General features: G+C 45.7%; 1 protein-coding gene across 2 annotated transcripts; it reads left to right on the top strand.

The window, feature by feature from the left end:
- The first annotated feature begins 1984 nt into the window (after positions 1-1984).
- ZBTB2 (zinc finger and BTB domain containing 2) lies at positions 1985-25590 on the top strand. Of its 2 annotated transcripts, none has more exons than XM_060616902.3 (3): positions 1985-2089; positions 17151-17335; positions 22798-25590. In XM_060616902.3, the coding sequence occupies exons 2-3, from the start codon at positions 17163-17165 to the stop codon at positions 24167-24169; spliced, it is 1545 nt and encodes a 514-aa protein (XP_060472885.1). In that variant the 5' UTR covers positions 1985-2089; positions 17151-17162; the 3' UTR covers positions 24170-25590. The 2 variants fall into 2 exon arrangements, with proteins under 2 accessions (XP_060472885.1, XP_060472886.1); XM_060616903.3 differs by lacking the exon at positions 1985-2089 and adding an exon at positions 2521-2622.
- The last annotated feature ends 885 nt before the right edge of the window (positions 25591-26475 follow it).

Raw genomic sequence — 26475 nt, 5'->3', positions numbered from 1 at the left:
ACTAGGATGTTCTTGACAGCACTTTCTCTAGGAATGAGACCCAGAGTTTCAGGAATAACCCTGGTTCATTTCCATACAACTACATAAGAGTACAGTACTGGGAAACTATTCACTGGTCTTAAGAATAAACGATTACTTTGAGACTCGGCCAATTACTCTAGACACAATGGTTAAAACTAATCTAAAACTTCAGCCATCAGTTTAGCCCACTTTTTCCTTTAGTTTCCCTTAAGTCAGTTCACTCTCCACTGTAAGTATTCCATCAGACCATAAACTTGGAAGTTCAGTCAAGGTCTAAAAGAATTAAGAACCGAAAGACTTCTAACTCTGTCTACCAATCAGAACCACTTTAGCTTCTCAATAAGATGAAACAAATCTCCACTGCACAGCCAATCCAAGGAATCTGGCGTGCCAATCTGAAGGCCAACTTTGATGTGTTAGTGCACTAGAAATACTTATATCAGGGTCAGAATTTGGTTTTGCAGGCAGACATTTAACCACTCAAGTCATTTATCTAGCTGATCAAAGAACAAGAAAGTTCAAGGCAGGTATGTATGAAATCTATTATTCACTTTTGGACCACTAAAGTTACACAGCTGCTTATTTTGTCTTCAAAGAAGAAATTAGTCATCAGTAGCTCTGGGTATAACTGGATTACTAAATCAAACTCAGATTTTGGGGGGAGGGGGGGTGAGGGACACTTCTGTATGTTAACTGTCTTAAGGTATTAAGCTTGCCTTAAATATTTTGGAAACTATGTGCCAAGGCAATGTGCTAAGGCTGGCTCTGTAAACCATAACGGGTTCAACATCAAATTAAGGAGCTTATAACCAAATTGCATGCCTTAAAACCAAAGAGTGTCCTGGAAACTGCTGCCTTCAGTTCCTTAATAATCAAGCCATAGTCTTAAGTCCTCAAAAGCCTAGATATGTAAAATACAGAAATCACTAAATCCAGTCCTCAAGAAATTAAACGGTACTTCCAAAGATATAAATATAATTCTAACAAAATGGCAACAAAAACAAACCTTAAAATGTTAAAAATGACCACCAGAGAATCTAAGTCCCCTGTCTGCCACGTTACCTGTTTCAGGACCTCCAAATTAACAGAATGGCTAACTCTAAATCCAATCTAACAGTACCCAAGAGATCAAAACTTAACAAGAAAGTAAACTGTTCTCAAGTAACAAAAGTGCTTTGCAAACTGATTTTGGACCAACGCTTCGAAAAACACAATTACTGAAATAAGCATCAAATTCATCCTAACAGAAACGTCTGACATTACACTCAACTAGTCTGTTTAAGGAAGCACTTATACCTCTCTATACACACCACAAACAGATCTACTTTGGTATGACTTTTTAATTCCACTGGTGAAAAACAGCTATTAGTGATTTACAAGTTTCTCCCTGGCTCTCAAGTCCACTCCTTTTCAAGTCTTAAAACTTAGGCTACACGGGAAATAAAGGGACAAAAGTATTGGCCGAGAGATGTCAAGCAGAAGCCTGCAAGAAGGATCCGGAGCAGTTCTGCATCCCTTCCCAGAGCATCTCCAGGATTATCCTACCTAAACACTTTATGTAAACACGGGGCTAGTGACTCAAGCCTCCAGCCCCAATAGGTGGAGAGAAGTTTCCTCGCCTCGGCTGCACATGGTTTGCAGAAGTTTGGCTGGAGCAGAGCGGAGCTGGAGCCTGGGTGGGAGCGGCAGTGTAGTTAGTGCTGCAGGCGGCGGCGGCGGCGGCGGCAGAGCAGCAGGAGGCGGAGGCGGGCGGGGGGAGGGGAGGCGGCTGGGGGGGGGGCGGAGGGGGCTCTTGCCGCCACTGCTCTCTCGCCGCCTCTCCCCCCCGGCGGGAGCCGCTCTCAGCCTCTTTGCACTAGTCGCTCCGCTCTCTCGGTCATGTGACCTTAACGTAACCGGACAGGAAAAGCCCCGCCGCCGCCGCCGCCGCCGCGCCGGAGACACCGACCGCGGCGGCAGCAGCAGCAGCAGCAGCGAGAGGCAGAGGCGGCGGCGGCGGGGAGAGCACGGCCAAGGCTGCCCAGCGGTGCCTCCTCCACACCCCCCGCCGCAGCAGCACCGGCGACAGGTAAGCACGCAACGCCTCCACCTCCCGGGGCCGGTGCCCACGTGCCGCCCCCGGCCCGGGCTCCGGGAAGGCGGAGGGGGGGCGGGGGCCACCGGAGCTCGCAAACGGTTCCGGCACCAACGGTGGCAACAAAGAAGAATGACCCCCGTCCCGGGGCTCCGGGTGAAGGCAGGCGGAGGGCCCGGACCACACGGGGACCCAGTTCTGGGAAGCGAGGGCAGGGGCACCCCGCGGGGGCGGGGGCGGCTGCGCCTGGCGCCGGGGCTCTGGCCGCCTGACAAAACCATCCCCCGGAGCCAGGCGGCGGCGAGTCGGCGGCGGCTCCATCCGGGGCTTTGCGGGAGGGGGAGGGGACGGAAGCCGAGAGGGCGGGCGGCGGATCGGAGGGAGGGAGGGAGGAAGGGGAGGGGGGCGATTCGCGTTCCGTTCCCCGTTGCCGGTCCCTCCCTTCTCGCCGCCACCGCGAAGTGCGTCCCGAGCGGCGGCGGCCGGTGAGCGTCCCGCGCTGGAGCCCTGAGAGGCGGGCCCGTCAGGTGCGTAATCCTTCCGACGCCTCGCCGCCGCCTCCTGCTGCTGCCGCCGCTGCTTCTTCGGCGGCAAGGCCGCGAGCTGCGGAAGTGGGTTTGGGGGAGGGGAGCGGAGACGGAGGGGGAGGGGAGGGATCCGGTCCGACCGGAGCAGGCCCGGCCTCTCTGGCGCTTCTCCCAGCTGCAGCGGCTCCTACAGCTGCTGCCGCTACTGCTGCGGCTCCGCCTCCCCGCTCGCGGGCGGGGGCGCGCACGCGCGCTTCCGGCCTCCTCGGGTCTCGCGCTGTCTTCGGCTCTCGCGCGCGCTCTTCCCCTGGCCCTGTCTGACCACCCCCCGCCCCCGGCGCCGGAGCTGTTGCGCCAGCCGGGGCGTTGCGCACGGCGTAGGCGTCGGCATTGTGTTAAACTCCGCGGGACTTGGGGAGAGCGCGCGCGCGCACGCGGGACCGAGGGAAGCGGAGAGCGTGCGGCGTGGCCGGAGTGCGTCGCCCCTCCCCTCCCCTTCCCTCAGCCCCTCGGGTATGGGGGCGGGGCCGGGGTGCGCGGCGCCCGGGCCCGTCGGGCCCCTGCCGGTCTAGCCGGCCCCGCCCCCGGCCGGGCCCCCGCCCCCCCGGGACGGGGCGGGGCGAGGCAGGACGCCGCGGCCGTTGGGCCGCTCCCCTGCGGGCGGGGTAGATGGAGGCCTCCCTGGGCGCCGCCTGGATGGACTGCTGCGGCCCGGGCTGCGGGTGTGGGCGCGTTAGGCCGGCAGGCTCGGGCTTCCGCTCCACGGGCAATCTGCGCCTCCGCTGAGGCCGAGGTTAGCCCGGAGCTGCGCTGTGGTTTCTGGCTGCTTTGCCTTGGGGTGTGGGACCGGCGTCCGAGCCGCGCTCCCCGCCAGCGCGGCCCTCGTCTCCCACTCCCCCACTCCCCCGCCCCAGGGCTCTGAGAAGGGGAGTTTGGGGGCGCGGAGGCTGCTTCCCCGGCCCGAGGCGTTTTTCCTGTGTAGCGGAACCCCCAAACCATTGATTTTTTAAACAGGCTAAAAAGAGAACTGATAATGCATCGGTGCTTAGGAAGCAAGGTTTTTGTCGCGTTTAGCTGGTAGTGAAAGGAGGCAAGAGGAAAGCTAGGGTAGCAGGGCAGGCAAGAAAGTGATTGGGCCGGATGAAAATGCAGATAGTTTTTGCTAGGCCAATTGACTGCGAGAACTTGGAACTGCTGAACTCCTAATTATGCCTTAGGGAAATAGCCCCCACCCCCGCCCCACCGCTGCAGTGTTCATTTGCTCTTCATCAAATACAATGGTCCCACTTAGTGTGTGTTTCCATTCTATTCATTTTTATAAGTTTTTGTTGCAGTAAAGCATAAAAAAGGTCAGAATTACGAGTTCACGGGCTCACACGGAGCTCCGGGGTGCTCTGGGTTTCCCTAAATGGGCTGCACTGTCCTTTTTAGGACAGATCATCTATGTCGACCCTGACGGAGCACGGGAGCAGGATGTACATATCACTAGCATTTTAGTCTGAGAGGCCTGAAGCTTCAATAGGAAATCAGAATTAAGACATTTTAAGTCCTCCGATTTATTACAAAGCAACATTCGTTGTTCAAATAGATTTTATTTTGCATTTTAAATAACAGGCCGTTATTAAATAATAGGATGTACATGCAGGCTGTTTTCAAACTGTTAAAAGGTAATTTTTGAGAAAAAAAGCTCTAATACTGCATTCCTTCAAACTGGGCATTTCTCAATAAACTTGTGGTTTGTAGGTTATTTTCTAGCCAAAGAATTGACCCGTTAATGATACCATGGTAAGATCTCAAAAATAGTAGTGGAGAAGACCATGAAAGGGGGACAGATAAACCGCCCCTAAAACTTTGCTGTAGTGTATAGTCCCACCACTTGCCAGTTTTAAAGCTTCTCTCAAAGAGGGTGTAAATAAATGGTGCTCTGCAAACTTCTGCTGAAATACTCCAGCCGCAGAGTAAACACTGTGCCTGTTTTAGGTCCACGATGACAATTTCTTTTTTCTCTTAAAGATTAATATGGGGGCGCCTGGGTGGCTCAGTCGGTTGAGCGTCTGGTTGAGCGTCTTGATTTCGGCTCAGGTCGTGATCTCACTGTTGGTGAGCGTGAGCCTAGGGTCAGGCTCTGTGCTGACAGCTCAGAGCCTGGAGCCTCCTTCAGATTGTGTCTCCCTCTCTCTCTGCCCCTCCCCTGCTAACACTCTGTCTCTGTCTCTCAAAAGTGAATAAACATTTTTTTTTAAGTTTTTAAAGGTTAATATGAACTTTGCACTGTCCTCAAAGATCTATACCTTTTTAATGTAAAAATTATGTAAAATATAAAGTTTCATCCACCTTGACCTTTTAAGATGTGCCTTGTAAACGCTAGATGTCCCGGAATAGGGGGATGCGCTTTCCCCAGCTTGAGAATTCCAGACCTGGAGGTAGAAAGTGAAGGAGGCCCCTAAGGCAGGTATGTGGCATTGGCTGGGGATCAGCTTTGCAGTTGGAGACCTGCCATCTCTTACCTGTCTGGTGCTGCATCCCGAGGCCCGCTGGCCTTTCCCTGAAGTCAACTTGGAACACTGAGCAAGTTCCAGCCTTGGAACCTGTGTGGTTCCAGCCTGTCACTGTAAAGGAAAGACTGCTGGTCTGCTGGAGACTTTACCATAAATTTCAGAGTGCACGCGGCAGAAAAGGGAATTTATCCCTTTTCCTGATTCCTTATGGTCGCTAAGTATGACTCTGAAAACCTAAAAGGGAATTGAGAGTTTTTATTTTCCCGAAGAAAAAAAATTATAAACATTCTAAGCATTAGCTTGAGAACATTTTCTAAGCCTTTTTTATGCTCAAGTTATATTTTTATTAGCAAATGAAACTTAAATAATTAAAATATTACTTTGAATCAATAGCAAATAAGAGCTAGTGTTTCACAATGCCAATATGCCATTGAGAGATGGAGCCAGTAGCCGCAGAACCAGGAGTTGGCAGTCCAGGATATTTTAGGACTTTTTTTTTCTGTGATGAAGGCCAAGTTAGGGGCTAGTATTTACACTCAAGCACATAATTCCCAGTTCATGTGGATGAGGTACACATCATATAACTTTCTGACTTCAAGAAAGCCCAGTGTGCAAAGACAGGAATTTATAAAGCATTTTTATGTATCTGACTGCTCACAAAATGGTTCTTTTTACTTCGTAAGAGGTTTTACTTTACAAGAGGTATAGTTCCATTAAATTTTGTACACGCCTAAGCTCTGCACCAAGCAAGGATGAACTATAAGAATCATCTGAGAATAGTGTCAAAGCATATTTGTGTTCCACACCATGCCTACCTAGATGCTTAGATTCTCTGAGCCCCAAAGTAATTTCTGAAAGGCGTTGTCTAAGTGTGTTCTACAGCCCGTTGTGAATCTCCAGGACCCCCCTCAGGGTTCCATGAGGTCAAAACAACTTGTTTAATAATAAGATGTGATTAGCCTTTTTAGCTGTTGACAAAATGAGTCAACGTTGGAAAGATCTGCATAACTCGATGAGCTGACATTTTCCAGTGACCAATGGGTGATGTTAAAAACTGTGCATAGGTAAAAGATCTGTTAAAAGAGCAAGATAGAGCAATGAATTTTCCTCCCATTAGAGTAGGAAATTTTCATTCATTATGTATTTTTAGATCGCACAGCTAAACTGTAAGAAACTGCAACTTACCAAGTTTTGGTGTAGTATCAAAGAAAAATGTCCACAATCACCTAGAAAAGCTATTAAAATATTTCTTTTTCCAACTGCATATGTGGGTGAGGTTGGATTTTCTTTGATATTCAACCAAAAAAGATATCACAACAAAGTAAGCGGAGAGGCAGAGGAAATGCAGAATCCAGTTGTCTTCTATTACAGAGATTTGTAAAAACAGCAAATTAAGTTTTCAATTCTGTGTGATCATATGTAGGTTTCCTTAAAGTTGATTATAGCATAATGCCTTTAGAATTATCACTTCAATATCAAGTCTTTATTAGCCGTAAATCTCTGATTTGTGGCTCCTTGACACAGCCTATCCCGGAACTACCTCCTTCTGACCTTCACTTAGAAATCAAAAACTAATGCCAATGGTAACGTCAGCAGCACGTAATTGAAAAGGCAAACTCTTACAATGTTTTTCAAATTCAAAATAAGAGCTATTGATTAGTTTATGTCCCACCTTTTTCTATTTACCTTCAAGGAGGCTTGACTAAAGAAATGTTAAGAAAAATACATCAACCTGTCACCACAACTAATTAAGACACATTTCCTAGCTTTGAGATACAATTTAAAAACATTAAAATTCAAATGACTAGTCCCATTCAGGTTTACTTTATAGGCCCTAAATATTAATTATTAATAATACTAATTGAAAAAGCAGTTTTTTCATCATGATAAGTGGTCTGAACTACTTGAAAGAATCAATCTTACTTGTGGGTAGTGCTTTTTCTGTTACTGATGGGTCCTGTGCATTACAGTATTCATTTATGCTTCACTTAAATAAAATTAAGGACTTGAGAGGACCCTTTTAGTGCCCTTGAAATGGGTAGTCTAAGTGGTGTTTAGTATCTTAGGAGAGCTATTATCCTCAAAAAGTGAGTCATCAGTTCCCAAGCGCTGTTTTGGTCTTCTCTCCTTATACTGAAAACGTAGGAGGAGCTTGGGTTGTCAGAACATAATGTGATGGTATTTGTCCCATTCAGCCGCACCTCCAAACCATGAGTAACCTGTGTGCTGGAAGCTGAAAGCACTTGACATCTAGGGAGTGTTGCATTATCAGTGTGGGAAACAGTGGTGAGGCATTAAATAATATAAACGGTCATTTATACTTAGCTCTGGAAAGTATTTTTTACTTATTTCCACATGTGTCTTACAACCTCTGAGTTTGCTTAAGGAAAAGAAAATTTTGTACACATGTACATGCATAAAGAAGGCATTCTACGAAAACCCACTTTTAAGAATGGTCTCCCCTCTCCATCTCCACTTTTGTTCAGTGCCTTTCTGCTCACTATTCTGATTTAAGAAAGACAAATGATTTTTTTTTATTTAGTTTTTTTTTTTTTTTTAAGTTCCATTTGTAGTGTTAATTGGTTGAGGGCTTTATATAGGTCTTCAGTTTCATGTCAGATTTCATGTCTGTCCTGGGTGACTAGGATTAATTAGTGACAGATCTGTGGAGCCAAGTAGTACAGAGGAAAACGTGTGAAATTTACACCCGGAAGACCAGGGCTCAGATGACTTCTGTTTGCCGTTATAACCTCTCTGAACTATCATGTAGTAATTTAATGTTGTGACTTTTGGAGTCAGATACACCCGGCTTCTCCAAAGACTCTCAAGACATAAATCACAGCAGGACTTCAGAGCTCCAGACCAATATAACCAAAGTATACTGCACACCTCTCCTTGGTCATCTCAAAAGTATCTTGGTCCCAGCACATCTGAACATAACCCTCGCGATCTTCCCCATAAAGCTGCCTTTTTGCCTGTCTTCCCTCTCCTGGTGGGAATCCCCACGATCTCTCCAGTCACACGAGCGAGAAATCTAGGAGTTATCTTGGACACCTCAATTTCCCCCACCCTCCTCCCTCTAACCCACCAACCGATTCCGTTGAGTTTTTATCTTCTAACTACGTTTCAAATCCTGTCCCTCTCACCCCATCCTGATGGCCACCACCCAGTCTGTCTTGTCTCTTCTAGACCATGGGAAGGTCTCTCCTCACCTGGCTCTTCACCACTCCCGCCTGCAGTGTGGCCATCCTGTCACTTCCGCTGCAAAATCCCCTCTGGTGCCTCCCTGTTGCTCTTAAGATAGGAACCGAAATCTTTAAGAAGACCCGAGTCTCCAACTTCACCTAGCCTATTCCTTTCTGGCTCTTTGCCCTTCAGCCACACGGACCTTCGTTCAGTTCCCCAGTTGCATCTTGCTCCCGCGTATCCTGGGGCCTTTGCAGATGCTGACCTCTGCCCAGAATACTCCATTCTTGCCCAGTTAACTCTTCTTCAAATATCTGCTTAACCAAGGTCTCCGCACAGAAGACTTCCCTGACCTCCAACTCCCAAATTGGACCCCAGTTCCTTATATTTTTCTTCACATTGTACATTTGTGTACTTGTTCGATTCTCCGCCTTGAACTCTGTCTGTATTCTGCATACCCTTGCATCCACTGTGCCTGGCACCTCAGAAGGCTTTCACCAAAAGCATGACGACTTCCCAGATCTGCGTCTTAGGAGCTGGCCTACATGTGGGCAAGTTACTTAGCTTTTCTAACTCTGGTAGATTCTTTCTGGAGATAGGGTAATTGGTCCTTGGTACATAATAAGTGGTCATTAATTATTAGTGCTGTGGTTATTAATATTATAATTAATACTGAATAGCGAGGAAATGATATACCATGGTATTGTTGAGGATTAAATGAGGAGTGTAAAGAGTATACTGTAAAGTATAAAGCACTATTCAGAACTGAATTGAAGTTCTGAAGTTCATGAAGAAGGATGAAGTGACATTTACAAATAAAAGACTTGGTTGGGGGCCTGGGTGGCTCATTCTGTTGAACACCCGACTCTTGGTTTCAGCTCAGGTCACGATCTTGTGGTTTGTGGGATCGAGCCCTGCGCTGGGCTCTGTGCTGACACTGACAGCGAGGAGGCTGCTTGGGATTCTCTGTCTCCCTGTCTGACCCTCCCCTTCTCGTGCGTGCATGCTCTCATTCTCTCTCTTTCTCTCTCAAAATAAATAAATAAACTTTAAAAATAAAAAACTTGGGGCATCTGGGTAACTTAGTTAGGCATTGGATTTTTGATCTCAGTTCAGGTCTTGATCTCAAGAGTCATGAGTTCTAGACTCACGTTGGCTTCCATGCTGGGTATGAAGCCTACTTAAAAAAAAAAAAAAAAAAAAATCAAAAACTTTTGCTAAAATATAGCTCCCTTTCCATTGATGTGACTTTTTAGGTTAGTCTAGGATCATCAGAAATTTAACTTCCCGCACAGCACCCAGCTAGTCAGAGGCCAAGCCATGTCTGGCACTCAACATTCTTCTCTCTGAACATATAGTTATTAACAAACATATAGTTTTTTTAAACATCAGACAATATTCTAGGTACTTGGAATAAAGTAATAAATGATAAATAGGACTCCATGCTGGCTTTCTGGAAGCACCAGGCAGACATAAGTAGACTGGCATGTTCACAGGTGCTCCAGAGGGAAGGAGAGCTTCCTGATCTTAAGGACCTGGAAATTCTGCAGAGGACAAATAGTGCTGGGGCTGGGGGGCGGTAAGTGGTGAGTCCCTCTGGAGGTGGCACGTTCGAAGGTCTGGCACAGAGGTTCTAAGGCCCCCTTCAAACGGGCCTCCTTTCCCAACAGTGGGAATAAAATCAGGGGCTGAACTCAGCTTTGAGAGCGAGGCCTCTGAGCAGGGAGTGTTGCAAACTGCTGGGAGCCCAAGAATGGCCTGGGCTTCTGGACCTTCTGGTTGTAAAGAAAAATGCCCCTCTTCAGCTTTATCTCATTTCATCCAGCTTTTCCAAAGTGAGCGAAATAACATCACTTTGTCTCCATGATCATAAACATATTCAGATGAAACTGGGCTTTTGGTGATGCTTGAATTTCTGAACAAGTTGGATACTTGATCACTTCATAAAGATCATCAAGTAGATAATCTTATATCAAGAAAAGAACCAGGCACAATTTAATGTCATAAAATAAAATTTCATGTAGTAATTTTTTGTGCATGAGAAAATTTATTCCCTATAATGAATATAGTGCCAACAACCCTTCCTTCAGAAAAGTATTCTGACCTTATGTCTTTTCTACCCATTTATATTTAGAAGTCCCCCGTCCTACAAGGTACCTGAGTAGCTCAGTCAGTTGAGCATCTGACTCTTGATTTCGGCTCTAGTCATGATCTCACAGTCATTGGATTGAGGAGCCCCACTCCAGGCTCTGTACTAGGTGTGGAGTCTGCTTGGGATTCTCTCTCTCTCTCTCTCTCTCTCTCTGTCTCTCTCTCTCTGCTCCTTTCCCTTGCTTGCATGCTCACTCTCTATCTAAAATATATATATATTAAAAAAAAAAAAGTCCCCCATCCTACAGGGTATGTGAATATTTTATGACTTTTCTTTCAGAATAAAGAGGGACTGATACTGTTGGACCCCTAGTTTTGAGGTTGGTTGATTGGTTTCTAGTAGGTCTGTGAAATCGTAGTCTGGAAACCATTAGTTTGGATCAGCACGAGAGTATGTTGTGCAGAGTTAAGCAGGGGTTGGGTCATGCAGGGCCGGGTAGGCGGTGCTGAGGAATTTGGGTTTCATCCTAAAGGCAGTAGGGAATCGCAGAAGGATTTTAAGCTGGTTAGTAACATCGATTTGACCTTTGGAAAGATCATCCTGGCTCTTCCCTGTAGATGGATTCAGGGGCAAGAGCTAGAAATGAAGAGATGAGTAGGGAGGCAGAGCTAAGGTGGTGGGGGTAAGGAGTTGAAGTTGGTGAGCCCCGGGTGACTGACTGAGGAGTGAGGGAAGTGAGACCCTAAGTGGAGTGGAGATCCCTGCCTTGGTCAAAGAGTGGATGGCTGTGCCGTGCACTAAGCTAGGGATACAGAAGGAGTAGGTTTGTGTCCGTGGCTTTTGTTGTCTTTGGGGGAGATGAGGGTGAGGGGAAGGGGGACTTGAGTTGTCTTGCCTATCCTGAATTGAGGGGGTGCTGCGGTAAGGCCCAGCGGAAGTGGATTGGATCCCCACAGGGAGTCCACGGAATGAGAAGCAGGCTGTGGACAAAAGGCAGAGGGGCATCAGCAAAAGAGGAATCCTTGGTGGAGATTAAAATAGAACAGGCAGAGGTGATAGAAAACCAAAGCACAGTGGCCTCAGAGCCCAAGACAGTATTTATGGAGCAGGAGGAAGGGTATTAAATGCCGCAGAGAGGTCGAGTAAGCATACTCTGTGGGGCTGGGGAGCAGAGGTCCTCTGTGACCTTGCTGAGCCATTCCAGCGTGGGGAATGGTGGGGGGTGGGGGCACAGGAGTGATGCTGCTGGTCAGCAGTTGGTGGGAAGGGAAGAGCAGACATCCATTTCCACAAAGGGGGGTGACCTCCACCAGAACCACCCCCCCCCCCCCCATAAAAGATCTGCCGTCTCAGCCAGTGCAGCATAGGCTGCACGGAAATGGCTCTGAAGGGGCCTTGAGGAGGAAAGAAGACTTCAGAAGGCAGTGCTGTTGGCTGGGGGGCACTGCCTGAGATGCCCCCAGGCTTGGGGACCCCCCCCCCACTCTGTCTTCTCGGACTCATTCACATGTGTGAGACTCTAGGGCGGAGTCTTATTTTTCTCCCTGAGAAAGGTTTCTTTGGTCTCTGAAGTACGATTCTTAAAAATGTACACGGTTTTGTGTTTCCTCTGTGAATCTGGAACATTCTTCCCATTTTCCCTCCTCTTGTTTGGTTTTTTTCCCCATCCCTGAGACCCCTGTACATGTGTTCTTCCCTCTATCTGTAAAAGGCATGTTCAGTTTGTTTCCTATTCTAGATTGAATAGGAGATCTCTAAATTGAGATCCTAAAATAACTGGTAGACTCCCTTAAAAAAAGAAACATCTCATAGTTTTCTCATAGCTTAATTCTTATGGTCTTCAAGAAAAAAAACATACGTTTGTTTGTGGAATGAGAAGCCCTTCCTTTTGCTCTATGGAAGGAGAGGCTGCATATCCATTAATGTAAGAACAAAAACTTCAAAGTCCTGTCAAACACTGATCAGTTTGATGACCTTAAAACATAAAATTCTATGTCAGAAATCTCTGTAAAACGAAATTAAAAGAAAGTGAGAAAAACATCAGCGACATGTGGTAAAGGGCTCGTTTTTATTACGTTACAAAGGGTTTTTACAGATCAATAAAAAGACAAACAACCTGATTGAAAACCAGGCAGAGCTCATGAGGGGAATGCAGGAGGAAATGTAAATGATCGATAAACACAAAAATATACTTCCTTTCATCATTAAATCCATAGAAGGTAGGAAAATGAGTGTGGATTTGGCAAAGATTCTCAAAGACGTGGCCATAATACCCAGTGTGGCCAGAGTGTGGAGAAAGTGGTGGAGGGGGGTTGGTGGATGGACAACTCACTATTGTGTGTCCGTGATATTTGAATTTCTCGTAACAAGTACATATACTTATGAGCAGCGATAAAAACAATATTTCCAAGGGGAGCCTGGGTGGTTCAGTCGGTTAAGCCTCTGACTCTTGATTTTAGCTCAAGTCACGATCTCGCGGTTCGCAGTTCGAGCCCCATGTCGGGCTCTGCGCTGAAATCACAGAGCCTGCTTGGGATTCTCTCTGTCTGCCTCTCTCTCTGCCCCTTCCCAGCCTGCTCTCTCACTCAAAAAATAAATAAACATTTTTTAAAAATGTTGTTTAATCATGTTATAAGAGAATATAATCATATTTCCAATTAATTGTAAACATACTTGCACATAGCACGTCCCAGCAAATCAAATGACCCTGTTGAAATCTCACTTCTTGCGCTTTCTGATTCTATAATCAAGGGCAAATCAGCTAACCTCTCAGCCCGTTTCCTCATATATAGAATACGAATAGCAGTAATACCTCAAATACCTTAGCGTGAAATTAAACGAAGAGCATATGGAAATGAATGGTCAAGGAAACACTCCGTAAATAACAGCCACTCTTGTCATCATCATCAAGAAATAAATAGTAATATGTTCTCGCACTTGAAGCTGCTGTCTGTCCGTGAATGACACCTGAAACCACCTAAACATGTAGGGAACCATGATCAGAGACAGAGCACGTGAAGTAGTGTTCGCAGGTCGCTCTTCGAGGTGTATTATACTTTCTTGTAGAGAAAGGCAGGTTAGTAGGATGGAAAAGGAAGTCGTCTGGCACTTTTCAGAGAACAGCCTTGAAGGCGAGCTTCTAAAAGTTATATCCTGGTGGAGGTCAGGTTCGAGTGATGTTTCTTTGTAGTCCCTGCCACCCTGCAACCTGGCACCATCTCTTGTTTTCATCATGAACCCCAGGCCTCGTTTTCTGTGTCCCCTACCTAATCTTAGCGCTTTCCCCTGCACAGGAAATATTGGGGGACGAAGGTCCTGATGCTTTCCACAGATTTGAGCGTATAACTGAGCCCACGGTGTAGGTCTGGGTACCCAAATTGCTGCAGCCTTAAGTGACCCTCCTGCCTTTCATGTTTGGATGTAACTCTGGGTAGAAAACACGAGACTTGACATCCTCCAGTCTTGCCTTGTGACCTGATCGGTCTCTTATGATATTAATCCGTCTCGTTCATTCCTTTCAGGTAACACTTATTAATTTCTCAATCTGCCAGATCATCCCTAGAACAGGAAGGAGAGTGGGGAGATCAGTACCAGCTTAGTAAGAATTGCCATGGTCTGTTTTTTTAAAGCTTATTGATCATGATCATGTATTCTCCAAACTAGCTTTCCCAATTCTGTAGTTAAACATCATAGTTATCCTTTTTTTTTTTTTTTTTTTAATCTGGCTAATTAATTGATGTGTGGTGGGTTTTTCTTTTTTTTTACTTTTTATTTTTAGACAACTATAAATACACGTGCAGTTGCAACAAATAATAGAGATCCCGCAAGCCCTTTACCGAGTTTCCTCTAGTGGAAACTCGGTAAACTGAGTTTCCTACTTGCTAAACTGTGCTCCCACATCCCGGCCAGGGTGCTGACGTTGACACAGTTGAGCTGCAGAACATTCCTATCACCCGGATCCTTCATGTCGCCCTTCTGAAGCCAAACGCATTTCCCTCCTGCTCCCCTCACCCTCTGTTACTAATCTGTTCTCTGTTCCTATGATCTTGAAGAATGTTAAATACATAGAATCGTGCAGTATGTGACCTTTGGGGATTGGCTCTTTTCCCTCTGCGTAATTCACCCACCTTGCTGTATGTACGTATCAGTAGTTCATTTCTCCTTGCTGGCTGTGTTGTTTCCTGTGGTGTGGGCATACCACACTGCTTAACTGTTCATCTGCTGGGGGACACCTGGGTTGTTGCTAGTTTTTGACTATTAGGAATAAAGCTGTTGTGGATATCCACGGGTAGGTTTTGGTGTGAACATAAGTTTTCATTCTCTGGGATAGATGTCCGTGAGCATAATTGTTGGGTAGGACGGTAGTTGCATATTGAGTTTTTCTAAGAAACTGCTCTTCTCCGCAGTGGCTACACCATTTTACGTTCTCCCCAGCAGTGTTTGAAGAGTCTGCTTCCTTGACATCCTTGTCAGCATTTGGTGTTGCCATTACTTTATTTTGGCCATTGTGATAGGTTTATAATGAAATCTCATCGTGGTTTTCGTTTGCTTTTCCTTAATCGCTAATGATGTTGGCAATCTTTTCATGTGTTTATGGACCATTTGCATATCCTCTTTGGTGAAATGTCTCTTCAAGCCTACTGCCTATTTTCTGAATAGATTTCTTTTTTTTTTTTCCTGTTGGGTTTTGAGAATTCTTTGCATATTCTCTATATACCTGTCCTTGGTCAAAAGGTTTGCAAAGGTTTTCAAATATTTTTCTCCTGGTCTTTAGCTTGCCTTTTCAGCCTCTTTTAACAGGACCTTTCACAGAAAAAAAATTTTTAATTTTAATGAAATCCGACTTACCATTTTCTCCTTTTATGGATTATACTTTTGATGTTAGGTATAAAAACTCTGTATCTAATGCTAGATCCCTAAGATTTTTCTCCCATTTTTTTCCCCCGAAAGTTATAGTTGGGTGTTTTACCTTGGAGTCTGTAATTCATTTTGAGTTAATTTTTATAGAAGGTATGAAACTTAGGTCAGAGCTCTTTTTTTTTTTTTTTTTTTTGGTCTATGTCCAGTTTATCTACGCCATTTGTCAAAAAGATTGTTCCTGCACTGAGTTGCTTTTGTGAGTTTGTCAACAATCAGTTGCGTGTATTCATGTGGATGCTCATCAGCACTGGGTGCTCATTCTGTCTCACTGGTCTGCATGTTTGTCCCTTCGACAGTACCACACAGTCTTGGACACTAGCTATCTGATGCATCCTGAATTCCGGCTGACTCATCCCAATTCGTTATTCTTTTTAAAAAATTATTTTAGCTCTTCTGGTTTCTTTGGCTTAACATTATACATTTTACAATATCCCTATCTACAGCAACAAAAAATCTTGCTAGAATTTTAGTAAGAATTGTGTCAAACCTATGTACAGACTTGAGAAAAATTTATGTTCTTACTGAGCCTTCCTAACTGTAAATATGGTACATCTTTCCATTTTGTTAGATATTCTTTGATTTTTTTTTCCCTTCAGTGTTATAGTTTTCAACATACATGTTTTGTTAGTCCTATACATGTTTTGTTAGATTGACACATGTATTTCAGTTTTTGAGTGATTGTAAATGGTATTATATTTCTAATTTCAGTGGCCACAAGTTCAAAGTTAGTGTATAGAATTACAATTGACTTTTTACATGTTTATCTTATAGCCTGTCCGTGGTGTTGCCAAACTCATTTATTAGTTCCAGGCGTTTTTTTGTAGATTCCGTGGGATTTTTTTCTGCATAACAACACTGTCATCTGGAAATAAGGACAGTTTTAGTTCGTGTGTGTGTGTGTCTTTTATTTCCGTTCTTCCTTTATTGCAGTGGCTAGAACTTCCAGTACTATGTTCAGTACTGAGAGTGGGCAACTTTGCTCATTCACAGTCTTAGAGAGAAAGCGTTCGCTGCTTATAACATTGAGTCTACTGTTAGGTATAAAGCTGATCTGTGTGTAGTGAGCTGTTATAAATACTCTTTGCGGGAAAGGAGCAGTCTCCTGATTTGATGAACCGTCCCCTTTAGAGGCACTTCCCCTGCTGGAGATAGATTCAGGCCAAGTGGTTTGCTACGGTAAAGTGTAAGGAATGAAGACCTTAGAATCCGGACTCAGAACACGCAGATTTAAATTTTGGCTCCCCTGCGTTGGAGCTAGATCGCCTGGGCAAATTATTTACACCTCTCAAAGCCCAATTCCTCCTCCACAAAAAAGGGAGAAGAGCACCCTCCTCCGTCCTGCCTCAGGGAGTGCAGGCATCCAGGGGAGTAATTGTATCACTGCCAGGGGCGGCCCTGCCCACACTGTAGGAGCTGGAAAACTGCCCCAGTTTAGTGAGATCTTCACTGTACCCTGCTGTGGCCCCACCCCAGCACCTTAATTGGCCTCTGTGGAAGTTTTGACAATTTCTGATAGGTCGTTAAAATTTGCATTTGGAATCTTAAACTATAAGACTAGCGGATCTGGGGGTGTTGGCTGTCCCAAGAGCAGACAACTGAGTCCATTTCTTGGGCAGATCACGTAATCCCCCAATTCACGGTCAGTGTCATCATCTGTAAAATGGAAGTGAAGACAGAGTTACTTCAGCGGGCTGCTGCGAAGACTGAGTGAGTTTACGTAACATTGTTAGCATGACACGTTAGCTGTGATCGTTACTGTCGGTGACTGTAAAAAAGGACACATACTTACTTGTGAATCACCTTTCTTAAAAAAAAAATTGTTTGCTTTGCAGATTTTTAAAAAAATGGATTTGGCCAACCATGGACTTATTCTCCTGCAACAGTTAAACGCTCAGCGAGAGTTTGGTTTCCTGTGTGACTGCACGGTTGCCATCGGCGATGTGTACTTCAAGGCACACAAATCAGTTCTTGCTTCATTCTCCAATTACTTTAAGATGTTGTTTGTCCATCAGACCAGGTAACTAACGTGGTTGATAATAATCTAATGACTGTAGACGCTGAACTTCCATGGCCCTCTTTCCCTCTGAACCTGCTCTTTGCCCATCCAGACCATGGGTCTCACCTCCTCTCCCTGGAATCCTAGGCTCCCAGGCTCCCAGTTTTCCCTCGTGACCTCACTTGCCAACCTTGCTCATCTTGGTTACTCATGCTTTCAAGTAGCCATTGAGAATCCCTGACCTGCAAGCCCTCAGCAGCGCGCCCCCCCACCCCTCCCACCCCACCCCACCCCCACCCCCGCTCCCCGGACCCTGGCTGTGTGTCCCCTGCACAGCAGGATCGACAGCGGCCTCCTGGATCCCTTTCTCCCACTCCTCTGGCCCCACCCCCACCCCCGAGTCTCCCCAAACACACACCCCTGAGTCTCCCCCGCCCCCCCATGCCTTTCCCAATCTTTATCCTGGTCTGCCAGTCTAATGGGAAGCTTGAGGGCATGAATTCCCCAGCTTCCTTCTTTTTTTTCTTAAAACATCTCAATCTCCCTCTGTATCTCTACTTGGTTTTTCCTTCCCATCTCTCCTGCCTCGGAGAAGAGGACCCTGGATGTCCAAGGAAAAGGGATCTTCCTCCAAGCGTCGTGCTACCAGATCCCGCCTCTTACTTTTTTGTTCTGTACTTTTCACCGCGCGCTGTCTCCCCACGTTCGAGTCCCCGAAGGATCCACGCCCCCAACACCCAGTGGTGCCATCTACTTGACTTACAGGGCAGTTTGTCCTTTATTTCACTGTGGAAGTGTTCAGAGGGCGAACCGCAGCCTAGCTCGTGCGCCCCCCACCCCTCGTCCCCGCTGCCACCGCCGTGTCTGCCCCATCTCTACCGAAATCATTTCTCAAACGTCACCTCTTGATCAAAACCACGGCTCTTTTCTCAGCCTCTGGCATCTCAGCCTCAGTCCTAGGCAGCATTTGCTGCCTGCTGTTTTCTTCCTCTCTCGGGGTTGTTCTCTGTGCTTTGACGATGCAGAATGTCCCGTTCTCCTGCCCTCTGGGAGCTGTGCTGAGTTTTGGTCTTGGGCCCTCCATGCTTCTTTCCATATGCACTCTACCCCAAGGGGAGCTGCTAGTGCTCCTGGATTTTGCCTCTGCTGGAAACCACCAGTTTACAGCTCTGGCCTTGACCTTTCTCTGTGGCCTCCAGAACTCTGCTTCCCAAGGCCGTGAGGCTGGCCGCTCGTGGGCTTGAATGGAGTTATGTGCCGGTCTGAAGTGGAGTTAGGCCTTCCTGGGTTGTTCCCTGACCTCCCTGTTGATCTCCAGGTGACCTGTTCTTCAAATCGCTCTAAAACCCTATCCTCTGGTCCCCTGAGCCATGTTTCCCTCATGCCCCTTTTGCATTAGTCCTTTCCTTCCCCTTCTCACTTCCTTCCATTTCCTAATCATTTTCCACGACTGTGAGATTAATATTTCTGAACAGTGCTTTGACTGCAGGACGCCTTGGATCAGAAATCCCCTCCGTGGTGTTACTCCTTTGATCACAAACCTGCAGGATCGCCTCCGCACATCAAAACAGCACACACGTTCCTTGTTCTCTTTCAAGGCCCCTCAGGCTGGCAGCCTGACCTCCAAGCCCCCTTGGGACCGCCCCTCCCACCAGGCCACTCCACTCCATCAGCCCAGCCCCCCCCCCCCCATCCAAAGTGATCAAAAGCCACTTCTTTCCTCTCCCACATCTCCTAGCACTTTATTTTTGCCCCTTACAAGATCCACGCATTTTCCCTGTGTTGTTCTTTGTGTATTTCTCTCCCCTCCTCTTTTGTAAGTTTCTTGAGGGCAGAGACTGGGTTTTACAAATCTTTTTGAAAGCCCCAGTGTATAGGTCCGGTATTTGTACATAATAGCCACTTGTTAAATGTCTGGAGGAGCAGAATGGGGAAACAATAGGAATAATGGCAAGCAGAGGTTGCTTTATCTCAGGCACTAAGGATGTTCCCTTTTAAGGACATGGAGACTTCATAACTAATGGGTACTTAGAAGTCTCCACACAATGAATGAAACTGTCTTGAAAGGAGGAAGATTTTCATTTGGGGGAGTAAAAGAATACAATATAATGAGTTTTAAATAGATGCAAGAAACTTAAATGTAGGGCAATTAAATGCCTTTGTAACAAGGAAATGTGGGATCTGTGTGGATAGGAGTCCCAAATGTAAGCAATCAAGTGTTGTTGTTGTTGGAGGAGGCACGCGACATTTCTCATGGACACCAAGCAAATCCTGGTCGAAGGCCAGAGGCACGCTTTTAAACCAAGGCATTTTTTGCAAGGTTGCTCTGAACAGCCACCTGACTACCCAAAAGGTGGACTGAAAATACGGTTTTTTGCACACTTGGTTTAAGCGTGTTTTAATGTCTGCAGAACCACTAGCCATATCTCTGTCTCGTGTGCAGCACTCTGGGAAGTTTTCAATCTTGTAGAACTACAAACATAGAGCTCCCAAAAGTAAAACCGCAGAGGGGCAAGTTTTGCTAAGCACAACCTCCTGATGAGGTCGGACGTTATTTAAAATTCCTTATTTCCAAAGTTCATTAAGCCCATCTTTTACTTTGATATTCTAGTAAAGGAAAAATTAAAACTGAATTACGGTGAAAGTTTGCATGAAGGGCTCGTAGCTGTGCTAAAACTATGTTTTCCCCATAAAAGTGTTGTCTCAAGCAGACATCTGCAAATCAAACCACATAGGTGTAATTATCTCGTGGAGAGCTATGTCCTTCCAGAAGGACTTGGAAATGACTGAAGTCTGGCCCATAGCAAGCTGAGAGGTCTAGCTGCCTGGAAGGGAAAGCAGTCAGAGAGATGGCTGCAATGAGACCTAAGGAGCTTTTTTAAATAACTTTTTTTAAGGGTCTCCATGTGTATATGTGTGCATGTGTACTTTTGCTTCAAGAAAAAAAAATTAAAGTCAAGAAATGAAGAGAGCTGGTTTCTGGGAACCTCCCTGGGCGCCGCATGAACCCCCAGAGATTCCCCGTCTCCCTCTCCCTGGTGCGTCCTCACCAGCCCAGTGGGCCACTTTGGGGCCCTTCTCCCTTCGGCCTGGCTGGGTCTCCCAGCCCCATTTCTCCCTTGCCTTCAGAGACGGCACACAATTCTTTAAAATCTGAGCTCTGCTGAGTCACCACCCTTTGTGGCACTAGACAGAGGACAACCTGTACAATAACAAATGAGGGGAAATGACAAAACTTATAACAAAATTTTGATGGAAAGAGGCCCTGCTTGGTAGTTCCCGCTCACAGATGCTGCCCCCGTTTGGATTTCTGCCCTTCCCTTTTCTTTTTGGGAAGCCACCGGTCCCTTCCTTCTGCCTGGAGGAACATTCCATCCTGGCAGAACAAGGGTGCCCTATAGTCTCCTGGGAGTACTTTGTACTCTAGAGGCCTATGGTTTCCCCGTTCTCAATTTCGGAGGGGATTGTTTGCATGATTAAAGTATTCTTCCCCACACATGATCCCTGAAGCTTTGTTTTGAATATTGAACTTCCCCAAAGCACCTAAAGGCATCCCAGTATACAACCCAGTATTGTTGGCAGTCGCCCTGTGCTTAAAGGGAAGACCGCCTGTGTTTGCATTCCTATTTAAAGGAAGATAAATAAAGCATTATAAAAGACTCCAAAGGAAGATGAGTGAATGCTCTGTGTGTCTTTTTAAAAAATAGAATCACATAAGCTCTGTTCTTTCTGCTGCTAAAGTGCTGCCACTTTCTATTCTTTGACTTTTCATACTTGGTAGTCAGAGGTTTTTCACATGACTATTGTATGCATTCATCTTGAAATATACACACGTTGATAGCAAAACAGCAATTATTCAAATCTGTTGTGTCATAAATTGCTATGACAGTCACCTTAAAAAAAATAGAACAAAATGTTAAATTTGGAAGAGCAAGGTATACTGTTACTATTTTAGCATGCTGGAAAATATTTATTATTAAGATAAACAGCTAAAGGAGACAAAAAGTTATAATAGTAAGTGGTATAATAAAAAAAAAAAATGATTAGGGGTGCCCAGGTGGCTTAGTTGGTTAAGCGTCTGACTCTTGACCTCACTCAGGTCTTGAGCTCAGGGTCATGAGTTCAAGCCCCGTGATGGGCTCTGCGCTGGACTTGAAGGTTACTTAAAAAAAAAAACAAATTATAAATTCTAAAGGCATTCAGGGAAGCTGCCTTTGAAGTTGAAAATGCATTTTCTATATTGTCTGTAGAATATAATTCACTGAATGGATGATAGCACATACCTCATAATAATATATAGATAGATATCATTGCTTTCTAATGATGCATTAGAATTTCTGTCATTACTGATGGTTTAGGAAGAGTTCTTTGGGACTTGAATATAGCTGCTTGATCAGAATGATGTTTCTGGAATGAGGCAAACATGAACGTCTAGAAGTTAGAAAATCAGCAATGCCACCATCTGCTTTAGGTGTCTCAGATAAATCACCTAACTTTTGGTGATCTCAGGTTCCAGATCTGTCAAATGGGAATAATCAGATCTGCCTTCAATGCCACATAGGATTGTTTTCATGCTCTAAACAATTTTGGTGTCACGGGTTTGGAATTAGACCAAGATTTAGTTAGACCCTCTTACTAACTCTGTGGTTTTGAGCAAAGTAGGAATCTTTTTGAGCCTCAGTTCCTCATCTGTAAAATGAGAATTAATGGCAACTTAATGAGATAATGCCTGTGAAGCCCAGTTGTAATTCTGGTGATGGTGGTGTTTTGGTAAGTTGTCCCGGAACTGTTTTGTGATGCAATCTAGCAATACTGGGAAGGTGATCCGGCCCCGTTAGAGCTAGAATGTACCTCCATCTCTTAACGGTGCTTCCTCCTTCATGCTGGAGGGAGATCAGGGAGCTGCAGAGCACAGAGTCAGGTTTTCTTTTTCTTTCACTTTTGTTGCGTTGCTCTCAGGCACTGGTTCATTCTAGCCCAGGTCCGCACACCCCCCCCCCACCCCCCATGTCATTTTACAAATGAAGAAACTTTTTTATCGGGTAGATTGCTTGATTTACTTTGAAAGATCACCTGCTGAGCTCTGGATGGCACTGGGTCAATAGGAGATGCCAAGACTTTTAGCCAAAGATCTCCTAGAGTCCTACATAAAAATATAGTGTGATATGATAGAAATGTACATAGATTAGGAGGAGAAAAACTTCTTCAAGAGTCTAGGGGCTAAGATGTCATATTTCTTTAATGTGAACTTTTTGGTTCTCAGTCCTCGAAAATCTATTTATCGTATTTCTCTCTGTTCTTAATATAATTAAATTACACAGGTACCAGTTATCTCCCTTGAGTATTCCATTTCACGAAACACTAACAGTAAGAAATGGGGAATGTTCTCGTTTTTTGCCTTTTTTTTTTTTCTCCAGAGTTCATGTTATCATTGGAGACGCGAGTTGACATTTCCTTACAAATTGTTCACTTGTTTCTTTCAGTGAGTGTGTCCGTTTGAAACCAACTGACATACAGCCAGATATTTTCAGCTATCTCTTACATCTGATGTACACGGGAAAGATGGCGCCTCAGCTGATTGATCCCGTTCGGTTAGAACAGGGGATCAAGTTTCTGCACGCTTACCCACTGATCCAAGAAGCTAGCCTGGCCAGCCAAGGAGCCTTTTCTCATCCCGACCAAGTTTTCCCGCTGGCCTCTTCCTTGTACGGCATTCAGATTGCAGACCATCAGCTGAGACAAGCCACCAAGATTGCTTCGGCACCCGAGAAACTCGGCCGAGACCCACGGCCGCAGACCTCCAGGATGAGCCAGGAGCAGGTGCCCGAGGCCCCACCGCTGTCTCAGCTGACGTCCAATCTGGCCCAGGTGAATCGGACACATCTGACTCCCTCGGACCCCCTGCAGACCTCGCTGTCTCCAGAACTCGTTTCCACTCCCGTGCCTCCCCCTCCCCCTGGGGAGGAGACCAATCTGGAAGCCTCTTCGTCCGACGAACAGCCCGCATCCCTCACCATAGCCCACGTCAAGCCGAGCATCATGAAGAGGAACGGAAGCTTTCCCAAGTACTACGCCTGCCACCTGTGCGGCCGGCGCTTCACCCTCCGCAGCAGTTTGCGGGAACACCTCCAGATTCACACCGGCGTACCTTTCACGTCCAGCCAGCCGGGAGAAAGCCGCGTGCCCCTGTCTCTTTGTAGCAATGCAGCCGACCTGGGCAAAGACACCATGGAAGTGCCTGAGGCTGGGATGATAAGCGACAGTGAGCTGCAGCACATCTCCGACTCCCCCATCATCGACGGGCAGCAGCACTCGGAGACGCCCCCGCCCTCGGACATCGCGGACATTGACAACTTGGAGCAGGCGGACCAAGAGAGGGAGGTAAAGAGACGCAAGTATGAGTGCACGATATGCGGCCGAAAGTTTATCCAGAAGAGCCACTGGAGGGAGCACATGTACATACACACCGGGAAGCCTTTCAAATGCAGCACTTGTGACAAGAGTTTTTGCAGGGCCAACCAGGCTGCCCGGCACGTCTGCCTCAATCAGAGCATCGACACGTACACCATGGTGGACAAACAGACTCTGGAACTCTGCACGTTTGAGGAAGGGAGCCAGATGGACAACATGTTGGTACAGACCAACAAACCCTACAAATGCAACTTGTGTGACAAAACGTTCTCCACTCCCAATGAGGTTGTTAAACATTCGTGCCAAAACCAGAACTCGGACGTTTTCGCCCTGGACGAGGGGCGGTCCATTCTGCTGGGCAGTGGGGACGCAGAAGTAACGGAACCTGACCACCCAGTGTTAGCTTCCATCAAAAAGGAACAGGAAACAGTGTTGTTAGACTGAATGTTACCTATCTTTTTAAAAACTGTCGTTTTTACAGAAACTGTCTCCTTTCCCTTGCCCCAATTCAGAACTGTAGTTCTCCATGGCATGATACAAACAGGTCCCTGGTCCCTTTGTCCACCTCACCCCCTCCTCCCCAACCCCAGCCCTTCCTCCGTAAAGGCTTTGTGCATTATAAACCTGGAACATGTTTACTTTAATTCAGGGGATATTGGAAAGATAATGGTCAGTAGTACTTACAAACTCAAATAGATTTTGAGACGTTTTAGATGATTTAAAAGCAAACTTGGAACTAATGAAGGGTCTATTAACAAAACACAACAACTAGAATGCAATTTGGTAAGCTAGAATTATGACTCTCCCTGGGTAAGAAGTCTTCCTTCTCAGAACGTGTTGGAAAATACGGCATGCTTCTTAGAGATACAGCTGGGCTGTGTACTATGCAAAATCTAGGTGTGGGGGAAACTTTTAACCCAAGAAAACACTCTCAGTATTTATTCTCCAGGTGTCTTATTTCAGAATGCATCCTTTGAGATTATGTCCAGTCGAGAAAAATCATTAGTTAAGAAATCTACTTGAACAGAACACAAAAGAGAAAAAGTAATAATGTGATGGCAATCTTAATTTTTGGATAGAACATGACGAAGCTGTGAGTTGTGTGTGTTTGTAAGAGAAAATGTGTGGGTATTTGCTATAAACAGGTGAATTAATGCACACGCCTTAGCTAATTGCTGGCTTCTTTCAAAGTTGAACAGTAACAAAACTCTCTGTTTCGGTTTCTGACAAATCTGTCGGTTGTTTTAAAAATCAGATTTGAAAGTCCTGTGCAGTAGATTGTCTTTCTGAATAGAAAATGACACGCTATTCCAGCGGTTGCCAGTGTTAAATCTGTTTTAGCACCAACCAGCTGCTTCAAATCAGTGTGTGCACGTAGGAATGTGAATCCTAGAGGGGAAGTTGTGAGCAAAGCATGTGGTAACTTTAATGACTTTAAAAGTTAATGCTAATAGTTTACTGGCAACATTTGTTGAAGCATCAAAAATGGCAAAGAAAAATCAGGACAAAAAACGCCTAATTGCTGATTGGAAAAAACAAAAAAAAAAAAACAAAAAACAACTTGATTTTGATGTTAGTCTCCACTTTTTTTTTTTTTTTTAAACACCTGAAATTTCCTCCATTGGCCTGAAAGCAGTAAACTGTGCCCACGAATCTTTCCTTACGCCAATGACAGAATGGTCTCACAGGACTAAACAGGAGCCAGAAATAAGGACCGAAGGGGAAAGGGAAAAACAGTTCAGAGCTGTGCTGTACGTATATGTTAAAAACTGAATATCCCGTCATCCTGTTTCATGTATAGTTGAGTTCGCAGATTTGTAAGTTTTTATACATACTTTCATGGAATAAACATTTAATTAAGTGAGTATTGTATTTTATCTGTGTATCAGTTCGTCTGCCCAAAAAGCAGAAGTAGAGACCAAGGCCTCTCTTTGCTGCTTCTCTCTGTCCATCTGCAGAACCGTGGGCGGGTCCCCTAACTTGAGCAGCATTTTCGACATCTGTAAAACGAAGACAGTGGCAATTGCTGGATCGTCATATTGTGGGAATCAAATAAGTCAACTGTATCCGAAAATGCTATGGACAGTCCAACCTTGGCCAGGAGTGGATCTGAAAGTCCAACTTTCCCAAGGAAGAAAGAGACACCAAGAGGTGTTTACCTAAAAGTGACACACGTTCGTGCTGTGTAAACCTCGGTCCTTAAGTACTGAGAGGTTTCCACTGATTTCCTCTGTTGAAACTATATTCACATCTCCCAATTTAAATGAAAGTCTTGAGCCAAGTTAACTTCTCTGAAATTCTGTGGAAGGGGAAATCCAGGCATGCCTCACAGCCCTCCACAGCACTCCAGGCAGCCTCAAAGAGACATGGGATGTGGCCGGAGGCTCTTAAACAGCAGAGAGTCATGGGAATCACGAGGGATCTGGTGGGTGATGAGAGAGGGTAAGGCGCCAGCCAGCCCCAGCTCACTTCCCGCAAGTTGGTGGAGGGGGGAAGGGCAGGACCTGTGTTCAGCTATTCATTATGAGTGGGGTGCAGGGCTCTTAAGCGTTAGTCTGTGGCCACCTCCCCTGGGACAGACCTGTCAGTTCCCTCCATGCCCTAGAATGTTCCATGGCTGTTTAATCCCAGGAGGTTATAAATTTAACAATTTATTCTTAATTTTTGATGGTACTAATTTAAACAAGCTTTGCAAATTTCAGTCGATGATGTAATCAGTCTGAGCCCCTTAAGCTTCAGAAGTAACTTAA

Source organism: Panthera onca, chromosome B2, assembly GCF_046562875.1.
Source record: "Panthera onca isolate mPanOnc1 chromosome B2, mPanOnc1 haplotype 2, whole genome shotgun sequence".
NCBI lineage: Eukaryota > Metazoa > Chordata > Mammalia > Carnivora > Felidae > Panthera > Panthera onca.
The sequence above is the reverse complement of the archived record's forward strand: the minus strand, read 5'-3'. Positions and strand labels throughout refer to the sequence as shown.